The sequence below is a fragment of the Bombus pyrosoma genome, linkage group LG12 (genome assembly GCF_014825855.1).
Source record: "Bombus pyrosoma isolate SC7728 linkage group LG12, ASM1482585v1, whole genome shotgun sequence".
NCBI classification, from domain to species: Eukaryota; Metazoa; Arthropoda; class Insecta; order Hymenoptera; family Apidae; genus Bombus; species Bombus pyrosoma.
Genome location: NC_057781.1, coordinates 9,352,961 through 9,368,155, shown reverse-complemented (window position 1 = coordinate 9,368,155; position 15,195 = coordinate 9,352,961). Strand labels below are relative to the sequence as shown.

At 42.2% G+C, this 15,195-nt stretch overlaps 1 protein-coding gene across 9 annotated transcripts in view; it reads right to left on the bottom strand.

Moving 5' to 3' along the window:
• LOC122573679 (ankyrin repeat domain-containing protein 6) overlaps positions 1 to 15,195 on the bottom strand; it is a 134,343-nt gene that overhangs the window by 69,721 nt on the left and 49,427 nt on the right. The window contains exon 4 of one of the 9 annotated variants that reach the window (XM_043740385.1): positions 1,437 to 1,717. The exons of the other annotated variants lie outside the window; for them this stretch is intronic. Within the exon in view, the coding sequence (XP_043596320.1) occupies positions 1,437 to 1,448 (12 nt within the window). The 5' untranslated portion in view covers positions 1,449 to 1,717. The remainder of the gene's footprint in view (positions 1 to 1,436; positions 1,718 to 15,195) is intronic. 9 annotated transcript variants of the gene reach the window in all.

Genomic DNA, 15,195 nt, shown 5'->3' with positions numbered 1-15,195 from the left:
TAAAAAAGACACGACTAAAACGTCCTACGCTCTAATTTACATCGATCTTCATCAGCGGAACACGTGGTAAACCATCGAGGTACGAACGTTTTTGGAAAACGCGATTATCGTGCTGCCGTGATGATGATCGAATCGTTTCATGGCAATTTCGATAAATTACCGGCGTACGTTTATAACGGAACGCGCGTTTCCTTTAATTTAAATTCCTCGAGAAGAAATGTAAGTTTCTCAAAGGGGCGAACTAGAGATTCATGAAATATTATTCCGAACGAGCTGCTTTTTCTTTTCAACTCATCGTGGTCGTTGGGGAATACTTTTTCCTAGCTAACAATGGCGATGTTCTTCCACTGATCGTTCGAAAACAACGAGACTGATTCCTCTTTATGATCTCGTTGAAATTAAAATCTAAACGAAGGTCGACAAGCGATCAAACTATCTGTTCGATATTTTGTAATAAAGAGATATAAATGTAATAAAATATAAGAAAATATCGCGACTTAACGTGTCAAGGTTTCAAGAATTCGCCAATTCCTCGCACCTCCTTATTGGCGTTTCCGTGAATACTTATGAAATTAGAAGAATCAACGTGAAAAAGCAGGTATCGGAGACGCGGATGGACAACGTACGTGTTTCTAAAATTTCCATTAATTTCGCGACGGCGAGAAATAGGCAAAATGGCGGTAGCTCGGAAAAGATGAAATTAAATTTCGCGCCGTTACACGTCATCCGCTACTTGGCCTAATGAGTTCCTGATGCAGCCGACATAAATCACTGTCCCCCTGGCGATTAATACCTCGGCTCTCTGCTCACCTTGCACGTGTGCACGTGTAAATAATAAGAAATTCGCAGGAAAGAGAAAAAGAAGCAGAAACGTCCAAGCGACTCGACCTTTTTCCCTTTTCTTTTTCTCAAATTCTCTTTCGCGCTTATATACATCGCATGCAACGTAATCTCGCAACGATTGCCGTTTCGCATCAATTAACGTACACGATTCCTCATTACGATCATCTTGATACATCTAATCAGAGCTTCAATCCATTACCGTGACGATCTAAAAGATCCTAACACTCTTGTAATTACTATTCTATTAGATGGCGGTTTCCGCAATCGTCTGCAATAGTAATTCATAATTCTTCGCGTGGATCAATTATAGCTGGACGTCTGACATATCCTTCTCATTCGTTTATGCAAAAGTAGCTTATGCATATTTCTCGTCGCTCGTGTTGGTCGATTAAAGTTATTTGTTGCAACTGCTAGTTAAGAGATTAAGAAAATCATCCTACTCTAATAGCTTATTATTGTCTAACTAATAGCGAGTATTTATTAGTATTATTATTATTATTATTATTATTACGTTTTACGTACCGCATTCCATGTTTATACGTCATGTTGTCTCTTCGTTTTAGATGGATATCAAAGTCGTATCAAGTACTTACAAGTACAGTCATTCAGACGACAGTCACTTTTTAATCGGAAAAATTCTTCGGACATCGCTTTGACCGTTTGTTTCCCATTGCACGGGGAACGTGTCAAGTAACCTTGGAGATTCTAGCGCCTAGAAGCATCCGCTTTTAAAAAGCAGAGACTCAGGTTGAAAAGCGAACGTTGAAAATCGGCTCGGTAATCTTCAAAGTAATCTTTGATCCTGCCCTCGTATACGTAGCTCGCATAGATGTTTCAGCCGAAAGAAAGAGCAATTCGCCCGAGGATTACCTTCCTGGAAAGATACCGGTACAAAATGTACCAAGTCGTGACTTCAGAGATGTTGTCTGAGAGATCCTGCGAGGGATCGGCACGAGTTCTTCTCGGAACTCATGATTTCGTTTCCGTGGGTCAACAGGTCGCGCTTATAATTGCTTATTAAAACCACCCAGCGTCCGGTTAACGAGGTCGATACCTAGAAATACTTTGTATTCCAGCTAACGTAGATTTACATCTGAACGTGGGATCTTTCGGATAGATGGAAGAATAACACTATGGAAGATGGAAAAATATTCCCAGCCATAAGTACAATAAGCAGGTCAACCCTCGTGAGTAGCAGGATAAAGTAGATAATTTATCGCAAGTATAATCGGAGGATCGATCGACGAAAGAAGTATTTTGTAAAAAAAAAAAAAAAAAGAAGAAGAAGAAGAAAGAGAATCCTACGAACCTACGTGGAACAGCGTACGAGTCGCGCAATTAAAAGCACAAAATGATAAACATCTAAGTTATACAAATTGATATGGGAGTAAGCAGCTACTTCCGAAATGCATGATCATTCACGAAGGATCGTTAATTGGACCCGTCGCGACGATCAGAAAAATCGACTGTCCGCAGGAACCGGTGTTGATCGCAATTAAATTGAAAATTATTGATTTCACGAGCCACGGGGCGACCGTAAAACCTGGATTACAAGCAGATGCGAATATATTACGCGTATAAGCGAAACGGAGAGCTCCGGAGAAACTCTTACGATATTTACACCGCTATAACGAAAGTAACGCGAACGCTTGGGTCAAGGGTATTTATAAATTACAGAGAGATGAATAATTTTACGAGCTCGGCCCATCTAGCGTCCGACGCTTATTTACGTGCAAATTAACGGTCGTCCGGGGTGCATGCCGATGGCGCCACGGGAAAATAAAAAAAAAAAAGGCAGAAGGAAGCAGGGATTTATCGCGCGACACGCGTATTTTTCACCAACCAATTTATGCTCGCAGGCTCTTCGTGTCGAAGAGTGCACGCGCGGCCTCGCGTGACGCTCGTCTGTTTCTGAAAACACGAGAATCCAGAGAAAGTGATGGATTTTTGTTCCATTTAGGCGGAAAATTAATACGTACTAAGCCTACGGTTTACGTTAAAAGGTTGTCCGATGTTTAACGGCGAGTATCGAGCGGAACTACGAAAGTAGGCAGATCTAACGAGGATTAAGAACGCTGTCGAGCGATGTATGAAATAAAGAGGGGTTATTCCTCGATGATAATTTCTCAGCAAGACTTTCGTGAAATTGAACGACTGCTTACGAAGTTTTTGCAGCTCGCTACGGTAAGGCTGTTAATATAATCTTCTGTATGCGCCACGTGACTTGGGAATTACGTAGCCTGGTATCTATGTCCCTGCAATTTTATTTCACTGCTTACCGATTTATTGTACTTTATTAGTGTATCATTATCCATGCTGCAGCCAAACTACCTTTTCTTACAGCAATCAAGTCCTACATTCTAAATCGTAGTAAAAAGCCCTCTTATAAGCAAATAAAATTCCAGTAATAGTAGGAAACGTGGTAAGAACGTAGATTATGAAAGAGTAATTCGACGCGAGTTTGATAACAAAACGAATGGATCAATTTCTGTAATCGTGAGAACTGGGATCGCAACAATCTCAAGAAGAATTCGAGAAAACGTTAAGCGTCGAAGCTTCTGAATGCAAGGACGTTGCGAAAGTTACTGGTTCACGGTTAAAAGTCGGTTTTTGTAGGAAAACAATTACTCGCGCCACGATTCAGCCAGGGGCGTGTCGCGATACTAGGATCAAAGTGCAATTAAGGACGGTTATTACAAAAACAAAGCAACGATCGCGATATTTCACCCGAGCGTCGGCATCTAGACGAACCTTAATTAAGCTATACCATTTCGCAGCGCGAGATCGCCGCGTTCCAGCGTAAACGATGCAATTTCATTACGCTAATGCCTGTATTTCACCATTGGATAAAGTACTAAGATCGAACCAAGCGGTTTCCGTGTACGAAACTCATTTCGTTCGACACGGCCGAACGCGAGAATCCACGAAAAAACATCCGATCCATCGTCGTTTTCTCACCCCGGCCAACGTCTCGCTACAATCTTCTTATCTTCTACTCGTTGATGCGAGAACGTTTAATTATCCTCGCTCGAGTACTTAGTAAATTAATGTCGTTTATCTTATGGATACTTCTAATCGGCATAGCGCGTTCAAAACAGTCGTTAAATAGCCGATAACGAGCGGTTACGTTTTATTAAACGAACTTTGTTAGAACCGGTTGCTTATTAAAAGTCGCTTGCGTATTTCTCAACGAGGATTTATATTGGATATTTACACATAGCGATACGTAATTATGCACACGAGCGTTCTACCATTTCGAATTTAAATGGCAAATTGTGCAAAAAGATCGACGTTAATCTATTAAAGACCAACGTCGCGTTAACGCGAGACATACCTCGTTTCGTAGCTTTTCTTTCAACATAATTTACGTTATCTTATCAGAATTACGAATTCTGTTTCGAGCAACGTCGTGATTTCCGGAAAATGTCACTTTTCCTACCGCGATTGCGTCAAGCGATTCTAACGAACCAACGATATTGTGATCGCCGCCTGAGCCTACGATAATCGATTCCGATTAACAAGGACGACGTAGGTAGCACAGCCATTTGTTAACGAAGACGTTCATACCTATGCTGATTTATCATTAGAATAACTCGAGGTATTCTTAACGCCTCTGATGTGTCTGGAGAACGCACGTGGTCGAGCGCCGAGTATTCTCGACGCGTACACGATGCAACCACGCGATTCTTCTACGAGCTTTACTCGCATTTGCTGCTACAATAGGGACTAATTGGTCGAGCTGACCGCTTGAAACGGCGTGGCGAGTTAAGATGCCATTGTTCGCAGCCTCGCGAACGAATGCCGTGTCGAAACGATAATTCCGAATTTTTCTGAATCAATGCGGGTCCAAGAACCGTCAAGGAATAAAAGGATTCTTCCGTGCGATATGGATGCTCGAAATAGCGGAATTGGTTGCTCGAACGAAAAATCTTTCGCGTCGTATCAACTACAGTTTCCAGTGTCATCGATTTACTTTGAAAACTACTTTAAAAATGTTTTAAGAAAAAACCTTCTTTGACACATCGAATCGTTTATTAACCCGTGTTTCCTAAATTACGATCAATTTACTCTTCGAAAACCTTCGAAATCCTGTTTGAAATCCGGGTTGAACGACGACGAAGGCTTCGAGGTGAGCAGAGGGTTGCACGGTATCAGGATAATAAGAAAGCCGCGTTCGTGACTATACGGAAATAGCATAGCCTCATAGTGTACGAGTACGTAGATCGAAATTGCACCGCGTCGATGAGAGAATAGTCTCTGTTCGATCGCGAACCAAGCGGATTAGCGATACTCGTTTAAGGCGACGCTATCGCGAGCGAGGCGCGCGTTCGAAATGCGTTCGACGAAACGATTCTCCTTGGCTCGAAGAAACACGCGCGACTTCCTGGTTAATTAGTTTCACGTACAATCGGACGCAACTTATCTATTTATTTGCACGAAGACTCGGTTAATTTTCAGATAATCAGGCTTCGAGTCGATGCTCGTGTTATTAAATAAGTTTGGTCTTTCATATTTAATTGATTCACACAGATTAGCTTTGTATGCTCTGTATTCCACCACAACACACCGCATACTCAGATAAAAACACATGGCGAACGTGAAAACAGAAGAGAATCGTAAGTAGTCGTATCGATTCTGCGTGTAGGAATGATCGTACCAACCTGATATTTATCTCAACAACTCGATCAACTCCGATCTGTGAAAAAGGTTCTTTCGTACCTTACGAATTTATTTGTAGGAACGAACGTTCGTGTGGAAGATTTACTAACGTCGATCATCTAGCGTCGCGAAGCTTGGAAAATAATTAATCTTGCTATTTAAACCTAATCCATTAATTTTATTAATAATAGTCTTGCTATTGAAAACCTTAACGAACAGACGACGTACTCTATGGCGTAATCGGTCTGTAAATAATTATTATTTACGACGGTCGAATAGAAAATTTACCAGAGTTTCCTAGACGAAGGAACCGCCTCCGAAACGATTTTTCCCGCTCCTAACCGGAATATATTACCGACAGCCTGCTCGCGATAAAGACGAGCTGATTTATCGTTTAACTGTTACGCGTCGCTTCGAGGGCCGTGTTTCGACGCTTGTTCCAGCTTGACCGACATACCGTTGATAGGCAGCTTTATTCGATGCTCTATCTTCCCAAGGGAAGATTCTTCGACGTGTAGCCTTCGCCCTTAATGGACTGGTTTTACGAGTTCCAAGCTCTCACAATTTACGCAACATCAACTTATACCCTTTTTATATTGTTATGTACTTTTTGTTGTCAGGATCTCGAGATAACAGACGAAATAACCGTAAGTCTAAAAGAAAAATATCCGAAGAGAACGTTGTCGCGAACTGGTTAAAGAAATTTATGGAAAATGATTTGAATTCGAAATCGTTCAACGTTTCTTCGCGCGTTACGTAACATTCTGCGTCCGAAGTTTCTTAAAAATCAGGATGATCGTAGCCGAGCTACGATCGGTGAAGCGACCTTTCAGCGAGCGATTTAAGAATCGTAATAAATCGGGAGAAAAGCTGTTCGACACGCGACACGATGCCAACGCTCGAAAGGCCTACTGCAACGATTCTCACGCGTTATCCTAGACACGCTAACGATAGTGTTCTGGCGAGAACATTATACGTTCGAGGCTACAATCGACGCCGGGGCAATTGCACGACAGTCAAAGTCGCACCTTTAACCCGCAGCCGCGAGTGAAAAGCCGCAAATAATGCCACGGACTCTCGCCCTTTCATCAAACCACCGCAAACCAAGTAGCTGCCATTACAGAACCTCGACTAAGCTTTCCCTCGCGTTTATCGCCAACTCACGCTTATCCGCTGTTACGTGATTTTATCGTAAATTCCTTCGTCGTAAGATAATTAAAAGGTGTCGTTCTACGTACAATTGAAATGACAAAAATCAAATAAGCCTACCTGGTGGATATACAAACTCCTTTGGTCGTAAAATTGCCAACAGATCCACGGGGAATAAACTTACGAGACGTATCGTTGAACTTTCCATCCTGCAGCTTCGTCTGGAGCTAGCTCAACTGGCGAGACAAAGCAAGAAATCGATCGCGATCGAAGGACGGTTCGTACAGAACGGGGCTGGCTGTCTGTGCGCGAATCGAGATAAATAAAACATCGAAAGGTAGACAGGTAACCGTACGCGTAATCTGAGGTTCGATCGGCGCGCGGCCAGTCTTTATTTCCGCGATAAGTCATCCGCCATCGACGCGTTATAGGAGCGTTTGGCGGGCCGATTAACTCGGACGTTAGCGGCAGTTGCTGTCACCCCGAGGGATACCTCTGTCGACAAAAGACACGTTCGATCGACCGCTCGACAACACGTGAAATCGTGTTTGGCAACCAGGGCGCCGTGGAGAATCGAAGTTTCTCGCTGACAGTAACCACGTGTAGGTGGACTCAACTACGTTTACGTAGCGGTGGACGAAAGGAAGCTTAAAGGATGGAGCGACAGAAAGAGGCAAGTCGATTCTAGAAAACAGATCCATTCGGCGAGAATGGATTCTAATTGGGTGGTAATTGAATTAACAGGATTAAATTCCTCGGGACAGATGATTGTTATCGACGTGGTAAGACAAAAGCGTTTAGCGCAAAGTTACTGGAAACGTCGTAACGCAAGTTGCGCTCGTAAACACGCAAGTCTGAATTTTAAGCTTCTTTCTGTATATCAGAGAGGCGTGTAGAAATGCGAGACGCAGAGAATGAATTTTTAAGGACGAATAATCGAATAATGTGGAAGGATATACGAGTCTCCTCGTATTCCAAAATTCCAAGAAGCATAAACATCGGATATTGAGAATTTGTTGTAAATTAATGGTTACAGTGCGAAACGTCGTACTCGTGAATACACGTAGCTTCGTATAACGAAGACATTTGATGTTGATCTACGATCTCTCGAGTAATTCTCTCAGTCGCACGAAACTCTGTTCCTAAATCTCTCTTTTTTTTTTTTTTTTTTTGTTTCTTTTTCTTCTTCTTTTTTTCGAGCATTAGAGCGAATTATCCAGAGAAATCCGTTCTAGAATCCAAACACGCGTTTCATTAAGACGTAGATGGTGGATGATATTGGGTAAGAGTAACCTGACTGCTTCGGTGAGCTACGAGCTAAGAGTGTCTCGGTGGGGAATCCGAACAGCTTGATTTCTACCTGTTGCTTTTAGAATTTTGTTCGTACGATTAATCGTCCAGCTTATCGATTGCAAATTACCTTAATAAATTTGACGATTCTAAAGACTGTAATAATTTTATAACGTTTCGATAATATTCCAAGATGTGTGGGAAGAAAGGAAGAAGAAAAATTTGACGCGCGACCCATGGTAAGACCGAAGGAAGGAAAGTCATTCTCGAGTAACAGGTACGCGTTAACTAAACAGGTTTACAATCTGGATACGTTTCTTCCAGCATTATGCACGCTAATATTCTGTCATCTGCGAAGGATCCTTAATGGAACGTAGCTTATGGTTGGTGCGTTACGAAAACAAAATTCATCCTCCGTGAAGAATTGCATGGAATTTAAAGGAGCGTTCACAGCCACGGAAGCTGGTGCGCACTTTCGTTTCGCGATACAAAATCCGATTAACTTTCGGTCGATTTGACGAACTCTCCCGTCTGTTACGAGGTAACTGTAATTCACGGAAAACGAACAAAACCTCCCAAACGATCGTTCAACGCGCTTTCCACTCGCAACAAGGGGAGTAACTGTAATTTACAAAAAATAAACGCAATCTCTCGGACAACGATGCTGTCTGGGAATAATTCACGCACACGGTTTGTCGCGAAATAGCATAGTTGGCGGGTACACACGCGCAATACGTGGCATTTACTCGTATTCCAAGCTTGCCCCTTCTCAATTTTTCAACATTCCGCCGTTCCGTACAACTAGTCGCACTTTGTCAACGCGGCACGGACCATTATCATTTTTACCACGATAGCATCGTGCTGGCGTTCCCTTAAACGGCTGCAACCAGCTCGTACCATGCACGCAGTTACCGTTTCGCGCGTCTTCCACCGCGACGATGCTACTACGGCCGCGAGTATCTTCGTCGTTGCGTCTCACGCTGCGATCTCATCAACCGCATAATAGACGCGCGAAGAGACCGACGTGCTCGTATTTGACTGTTGCAGCTAACCGAAAACCCCGTCAACGTGCAGCTCTGTCGTTACCGTGCGTTATGAAATCTCAACTGGCATTTCGAGCGGGCCGGAAAGCGGCGCGTTAAAGCACAGCAGCAAGAATGGGCAATGAGAACCGAGTGAACTTCAAAGTCTACGACGAGTCAATGCTGTGAACCGCTTCGTTTCGCTCTTGAATGGTAAATGGCCGATAGAATGGCTCTCTGATCGCATGGATTGCTTGCTCACGAGAGACAGTTCCAACACTCGTACACGCCTTTTACGTGTCCGACGATATTTGTAAAAATTCTTACTTCTATGAGCGTAATATCGTGTTTATAGCGACGCTTTTAGAAACATAGTTGAAAAAGTACAGCGTCGTGTTTTCTGTCTTTTCTCGGTTTTCTTTCTTGCAAGATGCCGTAATAAAAATTCCTACAGGACATCGAGAACGCCGTGTATCGTGGTAAACATCGACGATACGAGAGAAACGAAACCTTAACGCGTCTTCTATTTCGTAAGAAACTCGTTCGAGGAGCAAGTAATAACGCGTTGAACTTTCGCGAATGAATTTTGCCGATCGATCGAACGAAGAGGGATAAAAGACGGGAGATAAGACAATTTGTAGGTTGAATCGTAGAACGAAATTGCAAATGCCGACGTACGTTGATGCTTCTTTGACATTTCCACGGATGAATTATCTTCGTCGAGCGAGACGAACGATAAACATATTCAATACTATTGAGATATGTATAATTTTGTGTGCTAGACTAGATTGGCCGCGTAGTAGTAACACACATATGTGAATACGAGTGTGTGGAAGTGTGTGTGTGCGCGACGTCTCGAAGAACAGATGAATGTGATTGTTCCGTTGGCAGTGTGGTATGGAAGATCGTGAGACAAAGAGAGTGCCGAGACGCGTGCAAATGTATATCGACGAAGATCCTGGAAATCGTTTGTCAAATAAATCTAAAACAATTTTAATATGAATTCTAAGTGTAACCTTAGTGTTCCTTTACTTTTATTTCGGCGATTAAGATCGACGATTCTCAACAAGTACGTTAAGTTGTGAAAAAAGGACTTTAAAAGTCACTGATGGTGATTTTGAAATTACCAAACAAGATTGTTTAGTTTCTCTCGTAATTAACCGTAGTATAATGCGTATTATCAAGTCAATAAAAATGAATCGTTCGTTTTCTGAGATGCAGTCTGCAACTTAATATCTAAATATTCTCTTCGCAGTCATCGTTACCTTTTTCGTTAGCCCGTCGATTACACGAGCTTCCTGTTATTCCACGTTTCTCCTTTCCCCTTTGAATCTGGTTTAATAATCGTTTCATCGTACGAAACGATTCGACCGGCCAGAGAAACTCGACAGATATCGATCCTTTTTTTAACCCGACAACGCATCCGAATAAAACGAAACGATACGCGTAACGTTGTATAATTAAGCGTCGCTTCCTTGTACACATCGGACCGTGGAAAACGTAATTACCCTGCGAAGCTCATTTTCTTGGACGCTTTAACGATCCTTATTTTCGATGCAAGCGCGTTAAGTATTCGCATTATGCCGGCAGCTGATGCAGAGGAAGCCTCCGCGAAGAAACGAAGCCTCCCCGTTTCAGCATTATTAAACCGCCGTTAAGTCGCGATCAAAGTAAGTCAGGGCTTCTCCAATTACATCGACCAACGTTTAGACTATAGTTTCGACTATAGAATTTTCGAAGGAAACGAGAGAAACAACGTAGATTCTCACGTAGCTTCGATCGATTGGTCTTGAATAAAACATTTCCATTGGAATCAAATTTCTCGATATAAACGGACAAACGATTTCGGATTAATTTAGTTTGAAAGTGAATTAACCGGCAACTGGTAAACCGAGAACCGCCAGGGCTCGTTCATTTTTATTCCACTTCTATCGTAATTTGAAAAATGATTAATCCTCTCCCTCCCGTTAACCGGCGTGTAATTTACCTGGCTCTAAAATAAAATGATAAATGTTATTTCCCTTTATTATCGCGATATTATCCTTTTCGTATTTTCAATTTGTTAATTAATTTCTTTCTCAGTTTCCATCTTCGGCGGGATAATGCTAGCAAATTGCTTGATAAACCTATCGACTTTCCGAAAATAACATCATCCTTGATAATTTCTCAATGCGGGCGACCAATTTTCCTACATTTTTTATGTTAAATCGAAGGTTGTTAAGAGACGAAGAAAAAACTTCCATCTTCAAAGTATCCACTTGTCTACGTTGCACGTCAGTGGAGTGGCCATCGATTCCACGATTACCCGAACAATTTCTACCATAAAACAAGGCTGTCGATGTAAAGGAAAAGCAAGAGGCTGGATCGGGATGCACCGCGTACCGGCCAAGTAAAAACCAGCATGCCAATCGACCAGCTCGCGACTACTTTTTCCAATCATCAACCGGTACCAATGGTAGATCTTGAAATTCATAACGAGAATACCGACACGTTGCATTCGCGGATAATCACGTGCGCGTATTTACGTTAAATCGCCAACGAAACTTTCACCGTTCCGCCGAATACCATCGAACGACGATGATTAGAAAATTCTTGCGCGGTACAAGAAGCGAATGGAGAATTTTTTCCAACCTCTATCGCCTCTTTGTGTTTCTTCCTTCGTCTTATGGATCTTACGCGTGGCATATCCTTGCCAATTTAACGAATAAATTCGTTAAAGAGACAGGATGTAATTATATAACGGTACGTTTCATTTGGTCGAGGAAGGAATCATTTTTAGGGATGTTTTTATTGCTAAGATCGTGAGAGTTCTTTACACGTCGTAAAATACGAGCAAGTCGTGCGAATAAGCGATACAACGTCTGAAATAAGATAATTGAAAACGTGGCGAAATTATTATTTTTATAACGTAGGAAAATTTGTTCAGATTCGTAGAACGATCGTAATTCGAACGATCTGAAAATCTCGAAACACGTTAAAGAAAAGAAAACATAGAGATTCGCGACTACGTAAAATACGACAAACTGGTAAAAAAAATATGTAATACAAGTTTCGAACAAGCTACCATCCTCGTGCCAACTCCGCTAAAACCTAATAAGTCCTGCTTAAAGAAAAAGCGGTAGAAATCAGCCGACGAGTGAAACTGAATTTTTCCATCTATTATGATACGAATCACGGTTTATAATTATTACAGTGGTACGGGACGCGAACTAGAGGTTCGGTATTTAATGATCAGACGACCGCCTGAAAGACGTAAAGGCCAGTTGTTAATTAACGTCGTCTTCGCTGTATTCTTTTTCCTCTCTTTCCTCTTCCTTTCTTCTCTTTTCTTTTTTGGTTTCGCAGCAAAGTGTACAGGTGTCTACCTTTCTCGACGCACGGCCAGCCCGTGTTGATTCCCTTAGCAGACGTACACGGTCTTTCGACTTGAAATCCCCTCGACGTGGCCGAAACATAACGAGTTCCAACCTCTCTCCACCGACAACCATCGCGCTACCTTCCTTCGGTGCAACAGGCAAGGAATAAATTTTGCGAACAACGTGGCACTTTTTTACCGTCCCCACTGACAAGTAACAAGCAACCGGGCCAAACAACCATCGCACCAAAAACCACCAATAACACGGCATAACGCGTTATTTATTACGTACACCTTGAAGACGTTGTTAATGAGAAATGATCGGGCAACGGCTCGTTTCGCTTTCGATTTATGCGACAATTTAGTACGAACTTTCCGTTCCGATAGACCGGAAAGTATATGACACGAATGAATCATTTTCTTTTCTTTTCCACACTCTTTTTAAGAATAACGTCGAGGGGAGAAAGTACGGTGAAAAAGTCAACGCCGTTGTGGCGAGTCCTGAGGGGTACGCGTCGCGGAACTTCCACGCGAATTGTCAAAGAAATTAATGCAAGAACACGGCAACAATACGAAGATATAGAGCCGCTATTAACCTGCTACTCCGTATCCAATCTTCAATTACGAATCGCACATAGCGTGCCGTTTTTACCCGAGATTTCTCTGGCCGTGGTCTTATCCGCCATTACATCGGTTCGATGCACAATAGGCGACCGACGCGATGGCGCACGAAGATCGTTGCAACGATGCTCCACATAAAGAGCGATCGATCTCTCGTGCCGTTCTTAGGCAACTACTTACGTGCAATATACCGGAGAATGTATGCCTGAGGTTCGAGATAGCTGTAATTTTCAACGACGATTCAACGCGTTTGTAAAGCAAGATTTTTTTGTCCAGAACGCACGTATGCCGCGTCTGATGTAGCGTGAAATTGTTTAAACCTGTTGCATCTACGGACAACGATCTCGCGAATCTGATTTTTATTTATTTAGGATCCTTCGAACGAGATATCTGGCGATTTCAAGTTGTTCGTCTTGCGTCTTCGCGTTTCATGTGGTCCGACGTTGATTTCAACCAGATGCTTCGTCGTTTCGTTCAAGCGTTTCACCGTGTCACGTATCGTTGGCATCGATGGTGGGATTTTTATGAGAAACTTAAAGAAATTTAAATGGAAGTATGGGAAAATATATGAAATAGCCAAAATACGGTACAACTTGTCAGAGCATTTAGAAGGCGACAAAAATCTGTACTAGATTTTCATTTCTTCGGTCTTGTTACCGGGAAAGCAGAAAGTCGGTGTATATGTTTTAAAGAAATTATTGCTTCGATATTTCGTTGCACAAAGTGTCTTAGAGCGCGTTAAAATGGAAGTCGATGCCCGAGAGACCTATTTCGCGAGGCCTTTGCACTTTCTCCTAATTAAAACATCCATATCCTTCACGCCGTCGTTCGATCCACGAAAATCGAAAGCGTGACAGCTTTACGACATAGTGTGGCAACTTTGTTAGCCATAAAAACCGCTTGTAGAAAAATAACAGAAATACTTCGGTTTGCCTAGAATCCTTCAAAAAAAAAAAAAAAAAAAAAACAAAAAAACAAAAAAGGAGCAACGCATAAAATCGAATAAAATACAGAGCTATGAATTTGTATTCTCGATTTTACGTAGCCATCGAATCGTAACTTCTTCATTTGTCGAAGGATTAAATAGAAGCGTGAACAGCGCATAAACGTCACATTCGTTGCTACGAGGTGAATTAATTTTCAGGTTCGCTGAAGCCGATAGAATCGTAAAAGCCAACGAATACAAAGGAAAATCCAGCTGCCAGTACGTGCGTGGTGGTCGATTCGCGCGATATTCTGTTCAATTATCGACGAATACCACTCGCACCTCTATATCCCCGATATAGCCATTGTTAACGCAAGATATCGACACAGTTGCTCGGCTTTCACTTGGCTTTCTTTCGAATCGTTTATTCGGAAGGTGGAGCGTATCGAAGGCTGTGACGAGGCCGTCGCTGTCACGAGGTCCTTATCAATTTCTTCAGCGTCGTAACGTCGAACGATCGCGATATCGTCCTCGAGAGCGTTGCATAAAACGAAGCAGGGCCATCGGATCGCGATACATACAGTGTATGCTGGTTTCGCCGAGTGGGAGAAGCACACCAGTCAAACTGGTATCATTGTTCCTGGCGCGCAACGACGCATAGGGCTGGAACCGATGCAACGGCCGAACAGTTCCAGGTTGCATGTTCGAGTGCGCCAAACGCAGCACAGTGAACAATTTTGTATATCTCGTTGTCGACGCAGCCACTTTTCATCTTCTAGTAATTATTGCTGTTAATTCCAGCGACAGAGTAATTATTACCGTGTGACTGCACGGAGTAATTATTATTCGTTTTCGTTCGATTATTTAAAATAATATATTCTTTGGTGAAAGAAAAAGGAATTTTCGATGAATGTTCGTCTGTAATTAATATTCGATCACGTTGGCTGCTAAAAGTTCTCGAAAATAAACAATCTTTAAAAGATACAAAGCTGTTGCGCGTGTAAAATACGTATACGCGCTGTGTCTTGCGGATTATAACGTCATTCAATTTTCAAAAGAACTATTTTTAATAATTTAAAAGACCAGTCTGATCGGAAGCTCTCCGATACCCACTGTAAATACATTATTATGCAAATAAGAACGAGAGATTAATCTGCTCTCTCTTTCAAGATGCAATTAATCCGTGTGTATCTGAAGTAGCTTTCGAACTTGAATTTGTTAGTAGATTATTACTTCGCCACTAAAGAGAGAACGGAGAAGATGACCGTATGTTGACTTCGTAGTACGGCAACCGGTATTAAATAACGATAGAATCTTAATCAGAGGCTTCA